This window comes from Ooceraea biroi, chromosome 2, assembly GCF_003672135.1.
Source record: "Ooceraea biroi isolate clonal line C1 chromosome 2, Obir_v5.4, whole genome shotgun sequence".
NCBI lineage: Eukaryota > Metazoa > Arthropoda > Insecta > Hymenoptera > Formicidae > Ooceraea > Ooceraea biroi.
In genome coordinates, this window is record NC_039507.1 from 14776285 (window position 1) to 14802773 (window position 26489).

Below are 26489 nucleotides of genomic sequence, written 5' to 3' on the forward strand. Positions count from 1 at the left end.
TCCCGGCGGGCTGAAAACGAGCGTATACGTTCGGGGCTCCAGTTATGGAAAATATAACCTAATCCAAACCTATTTCTGATGTAAAGCTAAAATTCCATCAAAGATACTCTTTCGGAAACATATATGGTATCGTAAAATTATATTCTATTCATTAAACTTCTTTTGTTAATAACTTTTTAACAAACAACGAGTGACGGCAAAACCTCTTGAAGGTCACTCAGGAGGGTGACCTTGACAACATATGTCATGGTCAAGGTCATTGGAGGTGGGTCCCCTATTCTCCATTTTTACCTAAATTTTTCTATAAATCAAAGTGGTTAAGTTTTATAATAAATTTCATTTTGCGCTTCATGTACAATGAAATTTATTATAAAAATATTGGAAATGTTTCATTCTTTTTGTTCATTTTCTGACAGTTTCAAACACCAGTTATTTAAGAATGGAACTCTTCAGAATGGAATGTTCTCTTCTTCGAGTTTCTTAGTTGGTTCTACCATTAGCTGACTCATATTAATATCACTTTTGTATAGAATACATAACAGCAAAATACGATATTGATGCAGTTGATAGCTGTAATGAAAACGTCATTTTTATTTTCAATATATACATATAGTATGTACTATGTACCGGGTGTCCGGCAGGGAAGTATCGACCGGAAAGGTGGAGATAGATTACGTGAAGCTGAGAAGAAAAGTCCTGTACCATTTTGCGATTTACGCAATAATAATCGAGTTATTAACATATTGATATCAACGTGATCAATGAGAGCGTGGTCGTGCAGCTAGGCCGTCGGTAGACGAGCCGCGCGCTCGTGTTGGTTACGGCGCAGAGAGGCAGCGGTGCCAGAAAGCGTGCTTTGTAACATGCAGTGGGGATGGAGTGGGAATGGTCTCGCGAATCGTCGCACGCTTTCTGACATAACTGTATGGAGAGAGTGTGGCGCGCCTCAGCAAAATAGGCTTTTTAGGATTTATTAATGACATGGAAAATGTGGAAAAAATCTATAGGGAATATGTTAAGAAGGGTAAAATGAATTACATAATGACATACAAATTTTCACAAGATCACCTGGAAACCTTCTTCTCGTGTATTAGATCTATGGGAGGATTCAATAACAATCCTAATGCTATGCAATTTTCTGCGGCTTATAAACGATTATTATATCATAATGAAGTAAAATCTTCTGCAGCAGCCAATTGTATTCCATTAGATACTACAAATATACTGACAATATCGTCACGAAAAGCAATAAGATATCAAAATGTAGTTGATACTAATGCAACTGATGCAAGTGATGAAATACCAATTATAGTTATTAGCATGTGCGAAGAGCGAGATAGAGAATGTGTACGCTCTCTGCTTCTATCGCAGTCTATTGCTCTGTTTATTTATATATGTCTGTGGCCAAGTGTCATTAGTTGTCGGAATTTTCGGGTTCGAGAGATTCCCTTGTTATATTCTTTTTTTTCATCGTCTTTATTTATTTTCTGACAACTTCAGGCATCAGTTATTTAAGAACAGAACTTTTAAGAACGGAAGGTTACCTATCTTCCATGGTTTACCATATGGTTTTAACATAATATTAGCTGATTTATATTAATATTATTTTTGTATAGAATATATAACAGTAAAATACGATATTGATACAGTTGATAGCTGTAATGAAAACGTCATTTTAGTTTTCAGTATATATATATACTGAATATATATATATACACTGAATATATATATATACACTGTATAATGTATATTATACAGGGTGTCCCAGATCACCCGTACCAGCCAAATATCTCGAAAACCGAGAACGGCAGACAAAGTGTTTCAGACAAAAGTTATAGGGTTTCAAGTAACGCATTACATAGCAATATCAGTATGACCTTGAAGAGTGTTGTCAAGGTCACGTAAAAATCACCGTCAAATTTTTAAATGGAAACCCCAATTTTTTATTGCATATTCTCGTAGCTCATCTCGAGAGCTTTCCAAAACACTATAATAAAGTATTTTTTTATTAAATATTTTTTGTTTTCACGCTTGAAAGTTACGATGTCGACGGCATTAGCATTTACAAGGTACACCGCGCTGAGGTCTTGCACGGTCGGGTTTGCATCTCTTTTATGGGTTGTCTGTTTGTGTATGCACGTGTGCGCGTGCGTACGTGCTCGCGAGGGCGTGCATATTTGAATCCATAGAATGATGACACTCGAGATCCGGGCATGACCCAGCCGGTCAAGGCAAGATCGGTTAATGACCCAGCCGGTTAAGGCAAGATCAGCAAATGACCCAGCCCGTCAAGGCAAGATCGGCAAATGATCCAGCCGGTCAAGGCAAGATCGGCAAATTATCCAGTCAGGGATGTATGGCTAGATGTGATTAGGCCTGGTGTTTGAAATGTCCACCATTTTCTTCAATACAAGCAAGTACTCTTTTCTCAAATTATTTGTTGCACGAAGAATTTCATCAGCATTTAGAGAACGAATAGCGTCGCGTATTCTACGAATCATATCTCTTGTTGTAGGACGTTCACGGTATACAAGATCTTTTACTCTTCCCCACAAATAGTAATCAAGAACACTGAGGTCCGGTGATCGTGCTGGCCAATGATGTGGGCCATATTTGCCTATCCATTTATCTGGAAACATATTGTTCAGTCGTACACGGGCAACTCTATATATGCGCTGGGCATCCATCCTGCTGAAAAAACATGTTTAGGCGCAATTTTAAAAGAATATTTTCAAGCAAGGGCGGAAGATCATTTTCAAGGAAATTGGCGTAGCGAACACTGTTTAGGTTATATTCAAAGAAAAATGGCCCAACGACATTTTTTTCAATAATTCTGCACCAAACATTAACTTTCCAAACATGTTGGTGGTCAATTTCTCGGAACCAATTAGGATTTTCTTGTGTCCAATAACGACAGTTCCAAGTATTTTACAGATCCGTCACTTTTAAATGTGCTTTCATCAGAAAATAAAATTTTTCATCATCAACATCATCAAGACAGTGTTCACTAATGTAATATTGTTATTTACTTAGTGAATATTGTTTTATGTAGCAGCGCCAAGTTCTTTAGCATTACTATTTTTTATTTTTATATATATACAACATTTTTTAAAGAAATTAATTTTTATTTGGTTAGTTGTGACTGGTAAAGTTTTACTTGGCGCCATTTTTCGATATCATACTTTACAGGTTTATATACGACATGTTTTTAATAAGTTAATTTTTACTTGGTTAATTATATATATACGACATTTGTTTAATAGATTAATTTTTATTTGGTTGGTTGCGACTGGCGCGTGTACTTGGCGCCTTTTTTCTCCTTTTTTTAAAAAAGGTAATTTTTGTGAGATATTTCTTTTTTTATTATAATCGAATGTCAACACCCAGTATATTGTAATAACTATTGAAATACAAAAAATTTAATTTATCATGTCAAATTTTTCTGGAATCACAAATACAAGTTTTTCGGGTTTTTCGGGTCAATTAAAATCCCTACATGTTATAATCTTATAGGACACCCTATGTTATAATCAAAAGTCGACACTCAGTATATTATAAAATCATAAATACAAGTTTTTCGGTTGGTCAATAAAATTCGGACACCCAATATATTACAACTAAAATTCAACACCCAGTATATTATAAAATCACAAATACATGTTTTTCGTTTGGTCATTACAAATTGGACACCCTATATATTATAATCAAAAGTCGACACCCAGTATATTATAATTAATCATCGGAAAAAATAAAATTTAATCTATCGTGTTAAATTTTTCTAGAATAACAACAAATACAAGTTTTTCGAGTTGGTCAATTAAAATCGGACACCCTTATATTATAATCGAATGTCAACACCCAGTATATTGTAATAACTATCGGAATACAAAAAGTTGAATTTATCATGTCAACTTTTTCTGGAATCATAAATACAAGTTTTTTGGTAGGTCAATAAAAATCGGACCCTATATATTATAATCAAAAGTCGACACCCAGTATATTATAATTAATCATCGGAAAATATAAAGTTTAATCTCTCGTGTCAAATTGTTCTAGAATCTCACAATTACAAGGTTTTCGGGTTGGTCAATTAAAATCGGACACCCTTTAAATTATAATCGAAAGTCGACAACTAGTATATTATAATTAATCATCGGAATAAATAAAGTTTAATTTGTCATGTCAAATTTTTCTAGAATCACAAATACTAGAATGCGCACTGCTCTCTTTAGCGGAGCCGTCAGCCGTGCCGGCACTGCCGTAAACGCCGCGCCGCCTAGTGGTTAAAAGGTGAACTGTACGTTTTCCGTGACCAGACGACGACGATGACGACGATAAGAGTTTCTTAATACAATATTTCACGATGTGGACTTTGCATCGTAATATCTCCCTTCACCGGGCATGTACGAGAAAAATAAAAACACTTTCCTTATATAATTCGAGTACGCAGAATCGATTGAGCCTATTATTAACTCAATCGATCCACGCGTTATTAAGATCCGCAAATCTCGGCTAGTCTCAACTAGTCGGCTCGCGTAAAGATACACGATCTGTCTCTCGCTGCCATTGCGCTGCGCGTGAACTTGGCGCGAGACACTACCATGGCCGGTATTCATAATCGGATCTTATATTTAAGACCGTCTTAAGTGTATCTTCAGATACTGTGTAGCCAATGAAATGATCTATACAGCATCTGCAGATAAGCTTAAGACGGTCTTAAATATAAGGTCCGACTATAAATACCGGCCCGTGTCTCTTGATGCCATCGACATCGTAACTTTCAAGCGCGAAAACTCAAAAAATATTTAATAAAAAAATACTTTATTATAGTGTTTTGGAAAGCTCTCGAGATAAGCTACGAGAATATGCAATAAAATATTGGGGTTTCCATTTAAAAATTTGACGATGATTTTTACGTGACCTTGACAACACTCTTCAAGGTCATACTGATATTGCTATGTAATGCGTTACTTGAAATCCTACAACTTTTGTCTGAAACATTTTTGTCTGCCGTTCTCGGTTTTCGAGATATTTGGCTGGTACGGGTGGTCTAGGACATCCTGTATATACATAATGATACATATTGATAATGTATAATAGGTTTACCGAGGCAAAGTTTTCTAAAGATGTTGTATAAAGACCACCGAATTTCATTCTATAAGGCTTAGTGCCTTTTTGCAACAGAAACAATATTAATCTTTGCACGCATACAGGTGCAACGTACCATCGAACGTTATATCTGCGAAGTAATAACTAAATAATAAAATAAATATTTGAAAATGACAATTTGAAGTATCAAAAATGTTGATGATAAAAAACTTAAAATAGAAATATATGTTTTGCAGACGATGTTAGCAAATATTATATTTGCAATATTACATATTGGGTGTTATTCACGCACATATTCATATATTCGTATAAAATTAATATTAACAACTTTAGTCAATTGTAACAAAATATCTTACGCGGATGAAAATATGTAATTATAGTGATCTGTAATTTTTTGACCGGCATAGTTGCCTCCAAATGAAGCTGTTAAAATGACAAGCGTACAACCACAGTGTAATAGAAAATTTTCCATACTAAATACAAAACTAACGGCGTGAAAGATCTGAAATAATATATTACACATATACTTTTTTATAATAGATATTCAAGAATTTATATAGAATGGGTGTCCCACTCAAGGCAAAAAACCTTTCGCCCACAGGTAGATGTCGTCAAATTGAATTACAAAGTCCTGTACCATTTTGCCAACAATCACGTAAAATTTTGAGATATTACGAAAAGAAGATTACCGAATCAGTACGAGTGTTAACAAATAAGAGAGCGGCACGTGCAGCGAGGCCGTCACTGGGATGGCGGCGCGCTCGTTGTTGGTTATGGCGCAGTGAGGCGCGATGAAGGCAACAATGCCAGAAAGCGTGCTTTGTAGCATGCGGTGGGGATAGAGTGAGAATGGTCTCGCGAATCGTCGCACGCTTGAGGCCCTCACCTTCTCCACTCACATCAGTGATGCAAAGCATGCGACGATTCGCAAGATCATCTCCCACTCCATTCCCACCGAATACTACAAAGCACGCTTTCTGGCAACACTGACTCCATCGCGCCTCATGCGCCATAACCAAGAACGAGAGCGCGGCTGGCCTGCTGACGGCCTTGCTGCACGAGACGCGCTCGCAGTCGTTTACTTTAATTGTTAATACCTCAGGTATTCTTGCGAAAATCGCGAAATGGTACAGGATTTTTCGACTCAGCTAAGTCCAAACTATACGTCATTAACTGGCGGAACAGAGTTATGAGACACCCTCTATATACTCACATATACAGGGTGTCCCAGGCCTACCGTATAAGCCGTTAATGGTGGATTTTTGTGTTCTTTTAAAGACAAATTTCCTAATACAATGTCGAGGCTACTATAGTTTTTAAACAGGAAAGGTTTTAAGATCACCAATTAGCTTGCCAAACTTTCGCACGCTCAGGAACATTGCCTATCAAAAGGGCCCTTCCACATCACATAACTCGATAGAAACATTATGTTGTAATTGATCTTTCTATGTTCTGGATAACGAACGATGTACTTGAGTGCAGCACGGTAATTGTTCCTTTAAATAAATTGATAAAAACTGTTGCCAACTATGTTAATATTTTCTTTTCTTATCAATTGTTTTTATCGACATTTCATACAGAAAATCTTCATACCGATCGTATTGATTTTCTCTCGTCACAAATGTCATTTATTCGTTGTCCGTTTCGCACGAATGCGTTGAAAGTTCGACTCGCATCGTGTTTTCGTATAACGATTTCCAAACTATTATCATCCCGATATTCGTCGCTCTTGCAAATAGTGTACAAAGAAATAAAGTGAATAATACTTTCGAGTAATGTTTCTATCGAGTTGAGTGAAGTGATGTGGAAGGCTTTTTACAATATGCGATGTCCCTCAGCGCGCGTAATTGTGACAAGCTGATTGGTGATCTTTCAACCTCTTCTGTTTAAAACTACATATAGTAGCTTCGACATTTTAGTATTAGGATTTTCGTCTCCAAATAAATTCATGAACCAACTACGGCTTATACGAGGTCTGGGACACCCTGTATATCTATGTGTGTATAGATACACATCTGTTATATTATTTGTCAAGTAGCAAAATGTTTCTCATATAAAATATTTTATATTTTTAATGATTCTACTAATAATATGAATTCAACATATACACAATTATTTTTATGTCATTCTACTTACGAGGCCGGTCCAAAAAGTAATGAGACAAATACTATAAAAAGTATAAAACTGTATTTTTAATCTAAATTTATATGTTCCCATTCAGAATAGTCCCTATTGAATGCACTTTTCCTAGCTTATTATCCACTTTTGAAAGAAGAAATCTAAGCCATCTTTGAAAAGCCGTTTGTACTGCGCCTTCATTGCTTTTACAACCTATTTAATCCTCATCAAATTTTCGTTCTCTGAACTCCTTTTTGACTTTTGAGAATAATCAGAAGTCACACCCAAACTTCCGAGCTGTACGGAGGATGAGAAACTGTATTAATCTTCTTATCCTTTAAAAATTGGCACACAGATTGCGCGACATGAGACCGCGCGTCGTAATGCAACAGAATTTCTTGAATTTTGTTATTTGAGTTTTTTCTTCTTTATAGTTTGCCTTCGGAAAAGAATATGGAGAAAAATATTAACCAACGATATACGATTCAATTTTGTGTTTGATTAAAGAAATCGGCTTTGGATACTTATACGATGTTGCAGGAAGCTTTTGAAGAAAACTGTATTTTATATTTTTTTTCCGGAGGCAAACTGCAAACAATGTTTACGCGATCGATCACTAATAGTTACTACCTGAACCGATCGAAACGGAAGATTCAAAGTCGATAAAAGAGATGTTCAGATACATGTAGGTATGCAGAGTTGCCATACATAATTGTTTTAATTTCTCTAATAGGACCAGTCTCATTACTTTTTGGATCGCCTACGTATATTTTTCTGCAGTCCCAAATCTCCAAATCATCTCCTATCAATTTAAATGTCTTGTTGCAGTGGTGAACACAAAATCACAAATCCACTATTAACGGCTTCTACCGTAGGCCTGGGATACCCTGTATATGTGTGTGTATATACAGAGTGTCTTTAATAATTCAGAGTTAGTATTTTGCTTAAATTCTTACTCCAAACAGATTAAGACTCAAACAAATTAGAATAATCGCCATTGTAAGAATGTATGTTCCCTCCAAATTATGTATAAAGAATTCAGTTAACCTATAAGAAATATATAAAAATGTTTCATTTTATCTGTAATATAAATATCGTAATGCATGCATGAAATAGAACATACTCAACAACTGCGCGATGAATGTCCACTGCATGACTTATCTTCTTGTCGATCTTTCTCTTGTCCTTCCGATTAGTTACTTTGTCACTATTTATCCGCATTGCCTGTTCGATACGGTAACTACAAAGTTTTTTTTCTAATTTGTTCTTGAAAATAAGGAAGATTGGTAATTATTTAGATTAACGGAGCAACCTCGAATGACCTTGACTTTTACATATGTTGTCACGGTCACCCTCCTGAGTGACCTTCAAAAGGTTTTAGCCGTCGCTCATTGTTTATTAAAAAGTTATTAACAAAAGAAGTTTCGAAAATATAGTAGTTATTTTGAATATTGAAAGACATAAACGACAAATATGAACGAAGGAAGGAAAGTGATTTAACCTAATCTAATCTAATCTAACCTGGTTAGGGTAGGTTAGGTTAGGTTATATTTTCCGAAACTGGAGCCCCGGACACATATACGCTCGTTTTTCAGCCCGCTTCGCGGGAAGGGCGGGGGGAAGGGGCTTCGCCAGAATCCGTGCCGTGTACCAGATGATCAAAATCTATACGGTGAAATCTGTAACATCGGCTCCGGTGGGGGGAGGGGCAACGCTCCTCCCCCCCGCCCTCCCGCGAAGCGGGCTGAAAATGAGCGTCTGTGTCCGGGGCTCCAGTTTCGGAAAATATAACCTAACCCAATCCTATTTCTGATTTAAAGGTAAAATTCCATCAAATATACTCTTACGTAAACGTATATGATATCGTAAAATTATGCTCTATTCATTAAACTTTTTTGTTAATAACTTTTTAACAAACAACAAGTGACGGGTGAAACCTAATGCGGGTTATTCGGGAAGGTGACTTTTGTAATATATGTCAAATTCAAGTCCTTGCTTCGCGTGGACAGTTGAAAATTCATGCAAAATCATTAAATTGCTTTTGTTAATAACTTTTTAATTAACAATGAGCGACGGCTAAAATCTTTTGAAGGTCACTCAAGATGGTGACCTCTATAATATATATCAAGGTCAAGGTCATCCGAGGTTGCTCCGTTAAACTAAATAATTACCGGAAGATTTTATATGTAATCACAATCCTTCATTCTGTTTCTAAATTACTTTCTTACCTAGCAATCTCGAATAATCCACAAAAATATGTAAAGTATCCTGTGCTCATTATTCCTATTCCTAATAATGTACCTAGTGCTATGTAATGGGCTGCGTACAGATGCAGCAAAATAAAATAAAAATATTTTTCTTCATCGACGAAATATTCAGTTGTGATATACATAGTGCAATATGTCTCGGATTTATTTACAAGGAAAAAGATGCCGAAAATCCGCGGCAGAATTGGCAAAAGAGTGAAGAAAAATAAACCCCACATCGTCAACACTGAAGTGGTTTTAAAAACATAAGCAGTGATCATATAAATCCATCCTGTTTGTTACATCGAAATATAGCATAAGTATACAGTGTGCGTCACTAGAATACGGACAAATTAGAATTTGAATTTCTTGCTATATTTGAGTTCAGCAGTAGGTGATAGTTGGTAGGCCCAAAACGTGGGTAAGACCCGATCTTACATACAGATCTAGGAACGAGTTCGAATTTCAGTGGTGGGGGAAGTCACCTTAACGTGCCTTAACGCAGTTTTTATTCGTGCTATTGTCACTATGCGTCGCTACTGCATCGAGGGATGTAATCTCAACCGTACCTTAAAATTGATGGTGGTAGTTTTTTAGCAATAAAGTTTGTTTTTCTATATTACTAAGTCATGCAGAGTACCAAATGATTTCAAATATTTATTTAAAATTAATAACTTAAACTAATTGTAGTGCGAAAATATTCTATCTATCGCACTACATGATATCTCGCGATCATCGCACACCTTGCGGTCGAAAATTGAAGTAAAAACATCCTCATTAAGCGAACAACCCCCACTACCGTCGTTGCTAGACCTATATATAAGACCGTGGCCCAGAGATACGCGGCCTCAGAAGAGTCTGAGGAGGGCTCCTCCACCCTAGCGAGGAAGATACAAGTGAGAGAGAGGGCGACACAGACTCTGGAACTCGTCCAAAGAGCCCAAGACCTCATTTCAGAAGATCCAGGGACTTCACTCAGAAAATTGGCGGCCTTGGATGGAGGCCGTGGCTTCAGGAAGGCCATGTATCTTCCTACACGACGCCGACGGCGCACCTGCTCACACGAGCCATTTGGTGCAGAATTGGCTTTCCGACAATTTGGACATGTTCTGGTCTAAGGACTTCTGATCTCCTAATAACTCCAACCTGAACACTCTCGACTACTACGTGTGGAGCGTAATTGAGAGAGTTACCAAAAAATCCAGGCAGCCTAACGTGACCTTCTGGTCCACTATTAAGGCATTCGTGAAGAACAAGACCCAATTGAAGACGGCGTTCTCACGCTTTAGGAGTAGAATTGAAGCAGTGATTGAACCAAAGGAAAGTTACAGAGAATAAAAGAACTCTAGAAGGATCCCTTAACTTAAATATAAAAGCATTTCTTCGTATCTTTATATTTTTTCCATAATAAACTACTTTTTCGATAAAATATTTTCATGTCCGGATTCCAGTGACGCACTCTGTACGTTTCAAATTTTTGATCATTTTATTATCTCATTATTGTTTCACATTTTCATTTTTCTCTAATATTTTGGTAGGTTGTTAACCTACTCTAATCTACTCTTCTTTTTTATTTATTTTCATGTTCGCAAACTTTTGCTGTACTATTTATATTGAAAAGCGTACGCATAATAAATAATAATTAATATTCTTACATATTAATCCAATTGCAATACATTTTACAATGTATCCATATCGTTTTATTATAGCAATTTCGTTTTTGTCCTTTAACTCGCTACACATGTACTGAAAATTTTCCAACATATGTTTCACCTATCAACAATATATTAGACAATTCTCTATTTCTCTGTTAAATTTTACAAAAATTTATAGTGTATAAAGTCTGATTTACGTAACACGTTTATGTTTAGAAGCATACTATAAAACTCAACTTACAATATGCGTGTTAATCCAAAAAGAATTATAAAAAATTGCAGACAAAAGAAGAAAAAGTGATGTAGAAAGAATTTCAGCGATGAAGTCAATAGTCCATTCTGTAGTTAGAAATGTTGTAAGCTACAATTAATATATTTATATAAAAAATTAGAAAATTGCACTCTCATTTGATTAGCATAAAATGCAAATGTTGCTTATTAAATAAACCTTAATGTGTCTATTGATGTAATATGTTATTGATAATTTAACTCTTTTTAGTTATTGCGAATGCTAATATTTTTAAGCAGATATTTATAGCGTCGGCATCGTGATAAATCTTAACAGATTTCAATAGAAACAGTTACTAAAAACTAAAAAAAAAGAGAAAAATGACGCTAATAAAGTTGATGCAGTTTTTGCCACTTGTTTAATTTTTCCTTAAAAAAAGCTTATTTTCTCCATATTGTGGATTATTTACGATTTACATTACTATTATTACTAATTACAAATTAAAAATTACTAATTATGTCAATCATAAGTTAATACAAAAGTATGACAAACTGTTTTTCTGTTCATAATAGTGTTGTCGAATAATTTTAAATCTTGTATGAGACTGAACATATGTTTAGCTCAGTGGTCGGAATTACTTCCCCTTTGAGGATATTTTCAAGAGTTACACCTATTTCTTTTCCCTTGCCTCTCTGCTTGGCCAGCAAATCCTTCAAGTGACGGTCAGGCACAGGACTGTCACATGTCGGCAGGTGCTTGCGAGGGGGGCGCTTCTTAATTATTAATCTATTCTATAATACCTTATGGGTGACGTGGATAGCTATTGTCGCGTTGTATAATATAACCCAGCAAACATTTTGGTTGTGGAATGTTGCCAAATGAGAAACAAATGTCAGCGGAACTATAATGCCAAAGCCAGAGCCTACTGTGTCCTCAGTTGGTCTCCAATGTGAACCAAATCTGACGAACATATTCCACAGTCAAATTGACGACAACATTAGAGCAGATCTGACAATAGAACGGTGAAAATGTTGCATATTGACGGAAGTGTGCTAACAGAATTGCAACAAAGTATGTTAACAAAGTATGTTTTCCATTTACGACCTTCCGGCAAACATAATTTGTTGCCACATTTGCAATTGCAGAAAATGTTATAGGGGTAAATATATTGATAGTACATATAAAAATAAAAACATAGAGGATTTCGATAAGAATAGATTAGTAATTAGGAAGCGCGTCCCTCGCAAGCATCTGTCATGAACCTGTGACAATCCTGTGCCTGACCGTAACTTGGTGGATTCGCCAGCCGTACAGGGAGGCAAGGGGAAAGAAGCAGGCGTAGCTCTTGAAAATGGCTTCAAAAGTGGAAGTAATTCCGTTTAGCATATAAAATTATTAGAGGTTTACCTATGAAGTTGCATTGAATAAAAATTTGGTATTTCTTTTTAAGAAAAACATTTTATTTTTAATAAATAAACCAAAACAATTTTAGAAAGAAGAAAATCATATTTTTTAAACAAAAAATAATAAAGCTAAAATACTGCGGCGAGCCAGCGATGTTAAGCGTTAAAGTTAACAATTTGCAAAAACGGCAACTTCATAGGTAAACCCCTAATATATATAAAAGTAAGAAAAGACTAATAACTATAAAAATATAAACAATACAATACAATTATATTTTATATATAAAATATAAACAATTATATTTTTTTGACAAATTCTTAAATTGCGCAATACTGGCAAAGTGTCGGATGGTCAGACAATATTTTTGTGCATTAGATGCAATGATTATTTACGAATCTATTTTTAACCACGCGCCAACAATTTCGTTAGACTTAATCATGTCAATTAAATGAAGGTTCTGGCGATTCAAATAAGATATGTATTATAATTATATTTTATATATAATATATGTATATAAAAACTGTACACCTATTAATATATATTTACATACCTGAAATATAATAAAGCTAATCGTAGTAAGAGAAAACACACAAGACTGAAGTTGAACAAGCATTGTTCGATCGTAAGGCCACAACCCAAGTGTGACTAGAGAAATTCGATGAATGTAAAGAAATTGAGTATCAATACAGGACATACTTATTCGAGTTTCCACACACATTTGGAAATAATATATCAAAATGATTTTGCCTATCTCCTTCCTCGAATAAAGAATATATATTACTTAATATTTTTATTTTAGCGTTTTTCTAAGGTAAAATTACTTAATTTAACATAAATATACCAACGAAAGTAACATAAAATATGAAGATCTACTATAGGGTGCTATAAATAATTTGCTCGCAGTTTGCGCGGGAGAGAAAAGTGGGCGATTAACCGATCGATTTGGCGCCGTAGCGAAAGTACAACGGATATTTCTCACAGAAAAATAGTCGTCATGATATCGTGACCGAAGTTCGCGCAAGCGCAATTGATTCTTCCAAACAGTCTTCACATTCATTTTAGTCCAGGCATTCGTAAGGTATACATGTATATTCTAAGGTATATTTCTGAAAGAAGTGTTTCTTAATTGATTCTTCGTATACAGGTCAGTGTTGTTATGATGATAATTATAGAATATATAATACATTGTTATCTGCAATGTATTACGTTTGATAAAATATGCATCTCCGAATTTCGTTAGTTGGAATATACTTATGGTATTGAATAGGTGTTTACGCAACATGTATTCATATACAACCACACCTGTTATATCTCACCATATTATAATAATACAATACTCGAATATTATAATATTCCGAGATGGGCGGAGTGCACTCGACACGCCAATGGCTGGATGACATGGCAACGGTAATAAACACATATCATGGGAGAAAGAACAAGTCGCTACTGTCATCCTTTTCTAATATTTTGTAATAGATCACTATCGTGGCTAGAGTATTACGCCTATCGCCTCAGCGCGCGAAACGTGCTCAGCTTTGGTAATCCTTTTTCTTTAATTTCAAAATTTTACGTAGTTTTTTTGGAAAATGGTACAAGAATATTTTACTTACATCAATCTGTTGTATTACTTCACGATTATTACCCAGCAAACATTTTCTGCAATTACAAATGTGGCAACAAATTATGTTCGCCGGAAGGTCGCAAATGGAAAACATACTTTGTAAACATACTTTATTGCAATTCTGTTAGCACACTTCCGTCAATATGCAACATTTTCACCGTTCTATTGTCAGATCTGCTCTAATGTTGTCGTCAATTTGACTGTGGAATATGTTCGTCAGATTTGGTTCACATTGGAGACCAACTGAGGACACAGTAGGCTCTGGCTTTGGCATTATAGTTCCGCTGACATTTGTTTCTCATTTGGCAACATCCCACAACCAAACTGTTTGCTGGGTACTTACGATACCAGATATTCTGTTGTATATAACATACTAGCATCCCCCGTCCCGGCTTCGCCTGCGATATTTATGTGTAGAATTAAATAAAGACACATTTTACACCTTCTCACCCGTTAGGGGTGGAATTTCGAAAAACCCTCCCTTAGTAAGCACCTACGTGATAGTAGGAATTTGCCCTTAAAATTTCAAGTCGATAGGTGCAGTGGTTTGAGCTGCACGTTAATGAGTCAGTGAGTGAGTAGTATTTGGCTTATACAGGGTGTCCCGGGTTTTAACCGACAAACTGCGGGAGCATATTCTACTAGTGGAAATAAAAAAAAATTCTTATATCGAGTTTGCTTAGACATGCTTTGTTACAAAGTTATAAACCAATATTGAAAAGAAATATGAGATAAGTAACAACGGATTTTTTCACAAAAATAAAAATTATCTACGCAATGATTTAGTGACGCATTTCAAAATGTTGTCCTTGCACATCGATACAAGCTAGACATCGACGTAGTACAGAATTTGTTACAGTACGACATTCCTGAAAATTTTGTTGCATCTCAGTAACTGAATTAGTAATTCGTTGCTTTAAATCTATCTGGTACTCTCCTGTTAGGAAATCTACGTTGATACTCTCGTACGGCAGCTCGTGCATTTCCGTCACAGAATCCGTACACGAAATGTATATCAGTGTATTCCTCATTTGAAAACACTTTTGGCATTCTGATAGTAATTGCTAGTTCATACGACGATTGAAATCTAACAGCTACTGTTGTGAAAGTAACAATCATACTGAATCGTTTCAACATAGTGAACATGAATACACGTGAATACACATAACATAAACATCTTCGACCTTCCAAATTCTACACTATGTTCCGTTGTTACTTATCTCATATTTCTTTTCAATATTGGTTTATAACTTTGGAATAAAGCATTTCTAAGCAAATTCGATATAAGAATTTTTTCTTATTTCCACTAGTAGAATATGCTCCCGCAGTTTGTCGGTTAAAATCCGGGACACCCTGTATATATATACATATATATATATATAAGCCAAATACTACTCACTCACTGACTCATTAACGTATATAGATTTGCTTGTTTTCTTTCCTGTTATATGAAATATTCGGATGAGATCATTTTTTACTGATATTCTAATGTTGACTTTCTTGATTCCGAATATATGCATAATTCTACGTGTAATAATAATTGTAAATATTTAATATATTCGGACGATCACGCGTTTCATAATTCATGTTCTTTTATATATATTATTCTTGCGATATAATTATTGAATGACATAATGTGATATCTGTTTGTGAAATAAGATGAAGTATATGTTTAGTCTTTTTCAGCGCTCTATATTATTATTTAAACTTCAAAGAAATTCTCGCTGTTCTACATTTTTGAAGACTTGGTATCGTACTTTGTAAAACCTCGTACGTCATAATGTAACGATAAAACATAACTGCGCAAAAAAATAATGCGCGATAGACAATGAAAATCTTATACATGCTTTTATAATATATGCTTTTTAGTTTTAGCAAAATAGTTTGGACTTTGGCTGGAAAGTTTTTCCGCACGCGCAGTCATACAACTTGGCGTCTTCAGATTACCACTTATACTAATCAATGCAATAATTTTTAATTAGATAATACTTTTGCGACTTGATTGAAACACGAAAAAACTTTTTTTCTAAAGAAATTTAAAATTTATCGGAGAGATAGATAAAATATAATAAAAAACCTAAAAAACTCAAATATTTTAATGACTATATTGAAGTGTATTGCATATAATATGCACTTCAATAAACCGAAAACGTGCAAAAATGACTGAAACTTTTACATACTTTATAAAAAGGAGTAAAATGCATTTTTTAAACAATAGACAGAATAGTACTTTAGAATATTCTTTATTTAACTTGTATATTTTAATTTACATACAATAATCATAGGTAAATTTTTAGAGTAGGGGTGATCTCACCGATTTCAATGATCTTGACATATATTTTCAGGGACATGACCCTGAACAACATTTAAAAGATATTAGCCGTTGTTCGTTGTTAAAAAGTTCTTAACAAAAAAACGTTTAATAATTTTGCACTGTCGAGTCATCGGCGATTCTGCATGGGTTTAGCAAGATTCGTGTCTTAGACATTCCACGCTAATCGGGGTCCACCGCGGGCGAGATGTAGTCCCCTCGGTCTGCGTTCGAAAACTCTACCCGGGTGCTCTCGCTCTCTCTTAATCTCACTCTTCTATCTTTCTCACTCCAACGCGATAGAGGTAACACAGCTACTCAGAGTAGAGTTTTTGAACGCAGCCCTGGAGTTTATTTTTTGTTCGGTAGGGATGCAGTGCAAGATATGAAAATCGCTTCACTATACGCCTCTGTATTATTCGTTTTGTTACATATGTTCCTATTAATAAGCACGCTATTCCTATATAACTGATACGTTCCTCCATGTTTTCAGTAATAAATTTCTTTATTAGTTACCATCGATTTGATCCAAACTGATGCTTCCTTTCGGCTTACAATTAAGAATTACGGTATTTTAAGGAAAGGCAAACAATATATTACAAAGGTCACCTTCCCGAATAACCTGCACTAGGTTTTAGTCGTCGATCGTTGTTTATGAAAAAGTTATTAACAAAAGAAATTTTGCAAATATAGTAGTTATTTTGAATATTGAAAGATATAAACGACGAATATGTATATGAACGAAGGAAGGAAAGTCATTTAAAGCAGTGAATCGTTAATATATAGAATAGTTTCTTTTAATATAAGTACAAAGTATTCTTCACTTTAACCAAAAGCATAATCAGTTAAATACAAAGTATTCTCTGCTTTAACCTAACCTAACCTAACCTAACCTGGTTAGGTTATATTTTCCGAAACTGGAGCCTCGAAAACATACGCTCGTTTTCAGCCCGCTTCGCGGGATGGCGGGGGACAGAGGCTTCGCCCCCCCCCCCCGCCGGGATCCGTGCCGTGTACCAGGTGATCAAAATCTGTACGGTAAAATCTGTTACACTGGTACTGGCTGGGGGGCCAAGCCCCTGCCCCCCGTCCTCCCGCGAAGCGGGCTGAAACCGAGCGTATGTGTCCGGGGCTCCAGTTTCGGAAAATATAACCTTTTGCTTGTCGTGGACGGCTGAAAATTCGTGCAAAGTCATTAAACTTCTTTTGTTAATAACGTTTTAGTAAACAACGACCGACGGCTAAAACCTTTTGAAGGTCACTCAAGAGGGTGACCTCTATAATATATGTCAAGGATAAGGTGATAGGAGGTGGGTACGCAAATCGGTAGATTTACCGTTGAAGTGTCTCAAATTTTTTGGAAAACACGTATTTATTGAATTACAACATATAGTCCCGGTTTTTTAATATTTAATGTTTTTAATATTTAATGATAATTGTTATAACATGTATTCGTTATTAAAACCACTAAAAAAACGGGAGGAATATACAATCTGATTGATAAGAGAGTGTCTGGCGACACTTTTACATGGAAACCATTAGACAGGAAATTCCAATGGGAACCGGTAAATCCCTTCGATGGAAATGAAACTCCTTCCCTAAGATGCCTTGTAGAGAAAGCTTCAAGTATCGTACGAGCTTTATGATCGAAAGACAAATTTCGCCATGAATGCCGCATACGCATTGCGATTCAAAATTCCGTAGTCATCACATTCGCCTAATGCTAATTGAATCAGAAACGTTTCTGGGCATACATAAAGCACAAACTTTGTAGAAAAAAGTACATATGTAATGTGAAACAATTTCTTCCAAGGGAATCTCTCAAACTCGAAAATTCTGTTTTTAATGATACTTTGCATAAAATGTAGATTATGTAAATAGATGAATTTAGAAATTTTCCATTGCAGCTAAACAACGGTTTGAAGCGGGGAAATCGCCCTTCAAAAATATGGAGGATTTCAAGTTTTTTTAATATACTTCGACAACCAAATGAAATATTAAAAAATGTTTTATATAAAAGTTTTGTAGGCCAAACTCTTATTATAGTAAATAATAGTCTAGTTAAGATAATAGTCTAGTTAAATAGAGCTATTTTTTCTACAAAACTTTTGTATAAAACAAAGTTTTTTTTATTTTAATTCGTTTACAAGATAATTGAAAAAAAGTGAAAGCATCTATATCTTTGAAGGATGGTTACACCTCTTCAAACCGTTTTTTAACCGCAATGAAAACTTAGTAAATTCATCTATTTACCTAATTAACATTTATGCCAAGTGCATAGACATATATAAATAGACGGAGCATTAGACTGCGATAGAAATAGAGATTGTACGCATTCTCTGTGTCTATTGCAGCCTATTGCTCTGTCTATTTATATATGTCTATGGCCAAGCGTCATTAATTGTCGGAATTATCGGGTTCGAGAGATTCTCTTGTTATATTCTTTTTTTTCATCTTCTTTATTCATTTTCTGATAATTTCAGGCATCAGTTATTTAAGAACGGAACTTTTAAGAACAGAAAGTTACTTATCTTTGATGGTTTACCATTTGGTTTTAACATAATATTAACTTTAACATAATATTAGTTTTAACATAATATTAGCTGATTCATATTAATATCATTTTTGTATAGAATATATAACAGTAAAATACGATATTGATGCAGTTAATACCTGTAATGAAAACGTCATTTTAGTTTTCAGGATATATATATATATACTGTATAATGTATACTATATATACATATTGATACATAATGTATAGTAGGTTTACCGAGGCAAAGTTTTCTAAAGATGTTATATAAAGACCACCGAATTTCATTCTATAAGGCTTAGTGCCTTTTTGCAACAGAAACAATATTAATCTTTGCACGCGTACAGGTGCAACGTACCATCGAATGTTATATCTGCGAAGTAATGAATTAATAATAAAATAAATATTTGAAAATGATAATTTAAAGTATCAAAAATGTTGATGATAAAAAACTTAAAATAGAAATACATGTTTTGCAGACGATGTTAGCAAATATTATATTTGCAATATTACATATTGGGTGTTATTCACGCACATGTTTATATGTTCGTATAAAATTAATATTGATAACTTTAGTCACTTATAACAAAATATCTTACGCGGATGAAAATATGTAATTATAGTGATCTGTAATTTCTTGCCCGGCATAGTGGCCTCCTAATGAAGCTGTTAAAGTGGTAAGCGTAAAACCACAGTGTAATAGAAAATTTTCCATACTAAATACAAAATTAATGGCGTGAACGATCTGAAATAATATATTACACATATACTTTTTTATAATAGATATTATTCAAGAATTTATATATAGAATGGGTATCCCACTGCAAAAAACCTTTCGCCTACAGATAGATGTCGTCAAATTGAATTTAAAAAGTCCTGTACCATTTTGCAAACAATCACGTAAAATTTTGAGATATTAATAAAAGAAGATTAGCGAATCAGTACGCACGTTAACAAATAAGAGAGCGGCTCGTGCAGCGAGGCTATCAGTAGGAAGGCCGCGCCCTCGTTGTTGGTTATGGCACAGTGAGACGCGATGATGGCAGCGATGCCAGAAAGCGTGCTTTGTAGTATGCGGTGGGGGTGGAGTAGGAATGGTCATTCGAATCGTCGCACGCTTGAGGCTCTCACCTTCTCCACTCACATCAGTGATACCAGAAAGTATGTGACGATTCGCGAGACCATTCCCACTCCATCCCCACCGAATGCTACAAAGCGCTTTCTGGCACCACTACCTCCTTCGCGCCTCACTGTGACCTCCTACCGACGGCCCCGCTGCACGAGCAACGTTCTCATTCGTTTAATTTAGTCGTTAATAACTCGGTTATTATTGCGGAAAATCGCAAAATGGTACAGAAGTTTTCGATTCAACTAAGTGCAAACTACGCCATTAACCGGTGGTAACAGGGTAGGAGACACACTGTATAGACATCTGTACAGGGTGTCCCAGGCCTACCGTATAACCTTTTTGATATGCGACGTCCCTGAGCGTGCGAAATTTTGACAAGCTGATTAGTTATCTTTAAACCTTTTCCGTTTAAAACTATAGTACCCTCATTTTAGCATTAGGATTTTCGTCTCCAAGTACATTCATGAATCTACTACGGGTTATACGCGGTCTGGGACACCCTCTGTGTATCTTTATGTGTATAGATACACACATATTTGTTAAATTATTTGTCAAGTAGCAAAATGTTTCTCATATAAAATATCTTATATTTTTAATGATTCTACTAATAATATGAATTCAACATATACACAATTATTTTTATGTCATTCTACTTACGAGGGCGGTCCGAACAGTAATGAGACAAATGTTATAAAAAATATAAAACTGTCTTTATAATCTAAATTCATGTTTCCATTCAAAATAGTCCCTATTGAATGCACTTTTCCTAGCTTATTATTCACTTTTAGAAGATGAAATCTAAGCCCTCTTTGAAAAGCTGTTTGTACTGCGCCTTCATTGCTTTGACAACTTATTTAATCCGCACAAAATTTTCGTTCTCTGAACTCCTTTTTGACTTCTGAGAATAATCCGAAGTCACACCCAAACTTCCGAGCTGTACGGAGGATGAGAAACTGTATTAATCTTCTTATCCTTTAAAAATTGGCACACAGATTGCGCGACATGAGACCGCGCGTCGTAATGCAACAGAATTTCTTGAATTTTGTTATTTGAGTTTTTTCTTCTTTATAGTTTGCCTTCGGAAAAGAATATGGAGAAAAATATTAACCAACGATATACGATTCAATGTTGTGTTCGATTATAGAAATCGACTTTGGATACTTATGCGATGTTCCAGGAAGCTTTCGAAGAAAACTGTATTTTATATTCTTTTCCAGAGGCAAACTGCAAACAATGTTTACGCGATCGATCACTAATGGTTACTAACTGAACCGATCGAAACGGAAGATTCAAAGTCGATAAAAGAGATGTTCAGATACATGTAGGTATGCAGAGTTGCCATACATAATTGTTTTAATTTCTCTAATAGGACCAGTCTCATTACTTTTTGGATCGCCTACGTATATTTTTCTGCAGGCCGAAATCTCCAAATCAGCTCCTACCAATTTAAATGTCTTGTTGCAGTGGTGAATACAAAATTTAATAATAGAGAGTTAGTATTTTGCTTAAATTCTTACTCCAAACAGATTAAGACTCAAACAAATTAGAATAATCGCCATTAGAAGAATGCATGTTTCCTCCAAGTTATATATAAAGAATTCAGTCAACCTATAAGAAATATATAAAAATGTTTCATTTTATATGTAATATAAATATCGTAATGCATGCATGAAAGAACATACTCAACAGCTGCGCGATGAATGTCCACCGCATGACTTATCTTCTTGTCGATCTTTCTCTTGTCCTTTCGATTAGTTATTTCGTCACTATTATTTATTCGCATTGCCTGTTCGATGCGGTAACTAGACATAAATTACAAACATTTTTCCTAAATTTGTTCTCGAAAATAAGGAAGATTTTATATGTAATCACAATCCTTCATTCTGTTTCTAAATTACTTTCTTACCTAGCAATCGCAAATAATCCACAAAAATATATGCAGTATCCTGTCCACAATATACCTGCCCCTATTAATGTACCTAGTGCTATGTAATGGGCTGCGTACATATGCAGCAAAATAAAATAAAAATATTTTTCTTTATCGACAAAATATTCAGTTGTGATATATATATTGCGATATGATTCGGAAGTATTTACGAGGAAAAAGATGTCGAAAATCCGCGGCAGAATTGGCAAGACAGTAAAGATGATTAAGATACATATCGCCAACACTGAAGATGGTTTAAAAACAGAAGCAGTGATCATATAAATCCTCTTTGATGTATCGAAATATAGCATAAGTAGGATATGTTTCAAAGTTTTGATCATTTTTTATCTCATTATTTTTACAAATTTTCATTTTTCTCTAATAATTTGGTAGGTTGCTAATCTACTCTAATCTACTTTTCTTTTTTATTTATTTTCATATTTGCAAACTTTTATAATAATAATTTTATATTAAAATGCGTGCACTAAGGCATAATAAATAATAATTGATATATTCTTACATGTTAATCCAATTGCAACACATTTTGCAATATGTCCATATCTTTTTATTATAGCACCTTCGTTTTCATCCTTTAACTCGCTACAGACATACTGAAGATTTTCCAATATATGCGTCACCTATATATGCGTCATCGTATCAACAATATATTAGACAATTCTCTATTTGTCTGATAAATTTTACGAAAAGTTTTAGTGTACAAAGTCTGATTATAACATGTATGTTTAGAAGCATACTGTAAAAATTCAACTTACACAATGTGAGTTAATCCAAATAAAATTGTATGGAATTACGCACAAAAAAAGAAAAAGTGATTTAGAAAGTATTTCTACGATAAAGTCAATAGTCCATTCTGTAGAATTCTTAGTTAGAAGTGTTGTAAGCTGCAATTAGTATATTTATTTAAGAAATTAGAAACTTGCACCCTCATTTGATTAGCATAAAATACAAAAGTTGCTTATTAAGTAAACCTTAATGTGTCCGTTCATGTAATTTGTTATTGATAATTTACCTTTTTTTGATTATTGCGAATATTTTATATTAATATTTTTAAGCAAAGATCTTTATAGCAATACATCCTAACAAATTTCAACAAAACAATTACTAAAGGCTAAGAGAAAAGAAAAATATGATGCTAATTATGAAGTTGATGCGGTGTTTGCCGATTATTTAATCTTTCCTTAAAAAAGCTTATTTTTCATATTGTGGATTAATTACAATTTACATTGTTATAATACTATTACTATTTATTACAAATTAACAATTACTAATTATGTGAATCATAAGTACAAAAGCATTACAAAATGTTTTTTTGTTCATAATAGAGTTGTCGAATGATTTTAAATCTTGCATGAAACTGACAATATGTTTAGCATAAAATAATATAATAATATTAAATAATATAAAGTAATATAAAATAATAATATATGTAATAACAGTAAGGAAAAGAATAATAATTATAAAAAAATATAAACAACTATATTTTAAATTTAAATCCATATTTGAAATCGCGATACACTGGCAATATCTGATGGTCGGATAAATTTTTATTAACTGCATTTATGCTTTTATTAACTATATTTTATATATAATATATATAAAAAATGTATGCCTATTAATATATATTTACATATATACCTGAAATATAATAAAGCTAATCGTAGTAAGAGAAAACACACAAGACTGAAATTGAACAAGCATTGTTCGATGATAAGGCCATAATCCAACTGCGACCAGAGAAATTCGAAGAAGATAAAGAAACTGACTATCAATACAGGTCACTCTTGTTCGAGCTTCCACATACATTTGGGAACGAGATATCAAAATGATTTTGCCTACCTCCTTCCTCGAATAAAGAATATTATCTAATATTTTTCTTTTAGCGTTTTTCTAAGGTAAAATTCCTTAATTTAACATAAATATACCAACGAAAATAACATAAAATATCAAGATGTAATTTAAGGTGCTATAGAAATAAGTTGCTCGCATTTTGCGCGGGAGAGAAAAGTAGGCGATTATCCGATCGATTTGGCGCAGTAGCGAAAATACAACGGATATTTCTCACAGAAAAATAGTCATATCATGATATCTTGACTGAAGTTCGCGCAAGCGCAATTGATTTTTCCAAGCAGTACGTCTTCGCGTTCTTCATTGTAGTCCGTGCATTCGTAACGTATACATGTTTCTAAAAAGCAGTGCTAAAGGAGCTGGTTGATTGTACGTACACGTCAATTTTGATATGATGGTAATTATATAACATATCATATATCAGTATATCTATAACTATTATTATGTCCGAAACGAATGTTGAATTGCATCCTCAAATTTTTTGTAAAACGCGTATTTATTGAAGTACTACATATAGTGGTCCCGGTTTTTTAATATTTAATGATAATTGTTTTAACATGTATTTGTTATTAAAACCACTAAAAAAACGGAATACTATCTTGACAAGAGAGTTCTGACGAAACTTTTACATGGAAACCATTAAAAATTCCAATCGGAGCCGGTAAATGCCAACGAAACTCCTTCCCTAAAATGCCTTGTAGAGAAAGCTTCACTTATCGTTCGAGTTTCATGATCGAAAGACAAATTTTGCCATGAAGGTCGCATACGCATCACGATTTTAAATTCTGTGGTCACCATAGAAAGACGAAAAATGTTCGGGAAACGATGACTTGGATACGTGGGAGTATACGGTACAGGATTCTCGTTCAGGATTTATAAGGGTGTCTGGGTGTTGTAATAATTCGAGCACTGAATTTAATGATTGAACTCAATTTAATGATTGTCAATACATGAACGCAATACACTTTGACTAAGAAACGAAACAACCCTTGGGTTCCGTTTTCCGTTCAGGAACTCTTCGTGAAAGAGAGTATTCCACGTGGCGATTACTTATCTAGACTTCGCAATTTCGAACATTCTTTAAAAGAATTCGCGCTAGTCTTTCCGCAGGCGGCAGCATCTGCTGGTGTTCATTCGCGTCCATCTATCACTCGATATCAGAATTAGCTTACAATATTCGCCTAATGCTAATTGAATTGAAAACTTTTTTGGAAATACGTAAAGCACAAACTTTATGGAAAAAGGTACATATGTAATGAGAAGCAATTACTTCCAAGGAAACCTCTCGAACCCGAAAATTTCAATTTTAAGAACACTTTGCATAAATGTAGGTTAGGTAAATAGATGAATTTAAAAATTTTCCGTTGTGGCTAAAAACCGGTTTGAAGCGGTGAAATTATCCTTCAAAGATACAAAGGAAGATACAGAATATATCTCGTAAACCAAATGAAATATTAAAAAATGTTTTATACAAAAGTTTTTTAGAAAAAATAGCTCTATTTAACAACACCATTCATTTTTTGAAAAAATGTATTTTCAAGAATTTACCCTTTATACTCCCTATATGACGAAGTATTTATTATGCTAAAATCCTAATTTTAATAAAATTTGCTATAAATATAGATTGAATGAAGACATTAATATAGAATTTTAGAAGATTTTAGTTCATGTTACAAAATGGTTTAAAGGCGTGAAATCACCACACAACGAAATCGAGGTTGTAAAATAGAGCTATTTTTTCCATAAAACTTTTGTAGAAACAATTTTTGATATTTTATTTGGTTTACGAGATAATTGAAATAAATTGAAAGCATCAATATCTTTGAAGGATAGTTACACCCCTTCAAACCGTTTTTTAGCCGTAATGAAAAATTTCTAAATTCATCTATTTACCTAACCTACATTTATGCCAAGTGTCAGTAAATGTCGGAATTTATGGCAAATTAATGTGAATAGAAGAAAACTTAAAGGAAAGACGTCAAAACCGACATACCATTTTGTTTTTGGAGGTTATCTCTTAACTTATTGCTCGAAATACACATATATATACATATACTAGAGACTGCCTCCTATTAGATATTATTATATTTTAATATCGTTTCTAATTTTTAAGAAAATAACAGTTTTCTAAGACACACGAAAACTGAGCTTTGAGAAATTGGGCGCCAAAACCGACATACCTATTAAAAATTATGAAATGTGTTAAAAATATGATAATATAGTTAAATAAATGATTCAAATAATACAACGGTTATATAATATAAATTTATTAAAAATTTAATATTTCAATAGTATTTATAACAGTATTTATGTAATAATAATAGTAGATATAAAAAAGTAT

The 26489-nt window shown here is 34.1% G+C and overlaps 3 protein-coding genes across 7 annotated transcripts in view; 1 reads left to right on the forward strand and 2 right to left on the reverse strand.

The window, feature by feature from the left end:
* LOC105284017 (kin of IRRE-like protein 2) overlaps positions 1-26489 on the forward strand; it is a 238108-nt gene that overhangs the window by 182593 nt on the left and 29026 nt on the right. The window lies entirely within an intron of this gene.
* LOC105284014 (odorant receptor 4-like) lies at positions 1057-13552 on the reverse strand. The gene is made up of 9 exons (XM_026975614.1): positions 13312-13552; positions 11370-11489; positions 11129-11246; positions 9456-9720; positions 8351-8467; positions 8184-8274; positions 5466-5611; positions 5107-5239; positions 1057-1656 (listed from the first exon to the last, which is right to left on the reverse strand). The coding sequence occupies exons 1-9, from the start codon at positions 13477-13479 to the stop codon at positions 1603-1605; spliced, it is 1212 nt and encodes a 403-aa protein (XP_026831415.1). The 5' UTR covers positions 13480-13552; the 3' UTR covers positions 1057-1602.
* LOC105284013 (odorant receptor 4-like) lies at positions 18054-24545 on the reverse strand. Of its 2 annotated transcripts, XM_026975613.1 has the most exons (9): positions 23939-24545; positions 23056-23184; positions 22803-22920; positions 22262-22526; positions 22038-22157; positions 21873-21963; positions 19826-19971; positions 19467-19599; positions 18054-19366 (listed from the first exon to the last, which is right to left on the reverse strand). In XM_026975613.1, exons 1-9 carry the CDS (start codon positions 24104-24106, stop codon positions 19313-19315), a joined length of 1224 nt encoding a protein of 407 aa, XP_026831414.1. In that variant the 5' UTR covers positions 24107-24545; the 3' UTR covers positions 18054-19312. The 2 variants fall into 2 exon arrangements, with proteins under 2 accessions (XP_026831414.1, XP_026831413.1); XM_026975612.1 differs by having other exon boundaries at positions 18054-19599.

What these genes read in the sequence shown, in the direction of transcription:
- LOC105284013 (XM_026975612.1), bottom strand. Translation starts at nt 24,106, where the DNA reads ATGTATGTGGAAGCTCGAACAAGAGTGACCTGTATTGATAGTCAGTTT. An exon ending in TTTGGATTAACTCACATTGT is followed by an intron (nt 22,921 to 23,055) that starts GTAAGTTGAATT and finishes ACGCATATATAG; the next exon opens with GTGACGCATATATTGGAAAA. An exon ending in AATTACATATTTTCATCCGC is followed by an intron (nt 19,600 to 19,825) that starts GTAAGATATTTT and finishes ATTACTTCGCAG; the next exon opens with ATATAACATTCGATGGTACG.
- LOC105284014 (XM_026975614.1), bottom strand. Translation starts at nt 13,479, where the DNA reads ATGTGTGTGGAAACTCGAATAAGTATGTCCTGTATTGATACTCAATTT. An exon ending in TTAGCTTTATTATATTTCAG is followed by an intron (nt 11,490 to 13,311) that starts GTATGTAAATAT and finishes TATTAATTGTAG; the next exon opens with CTTACAACATTTCTAACTAC. An exon ending in TGAGTCTTAATCTGTTTGGA is followed by an intron (nt 5,612 to 8,183) that starts GTAAGAATTTAA and finishes ATATTATTTCAG; the next exon opens with ATCTTTCACGCCGTTAGTTT.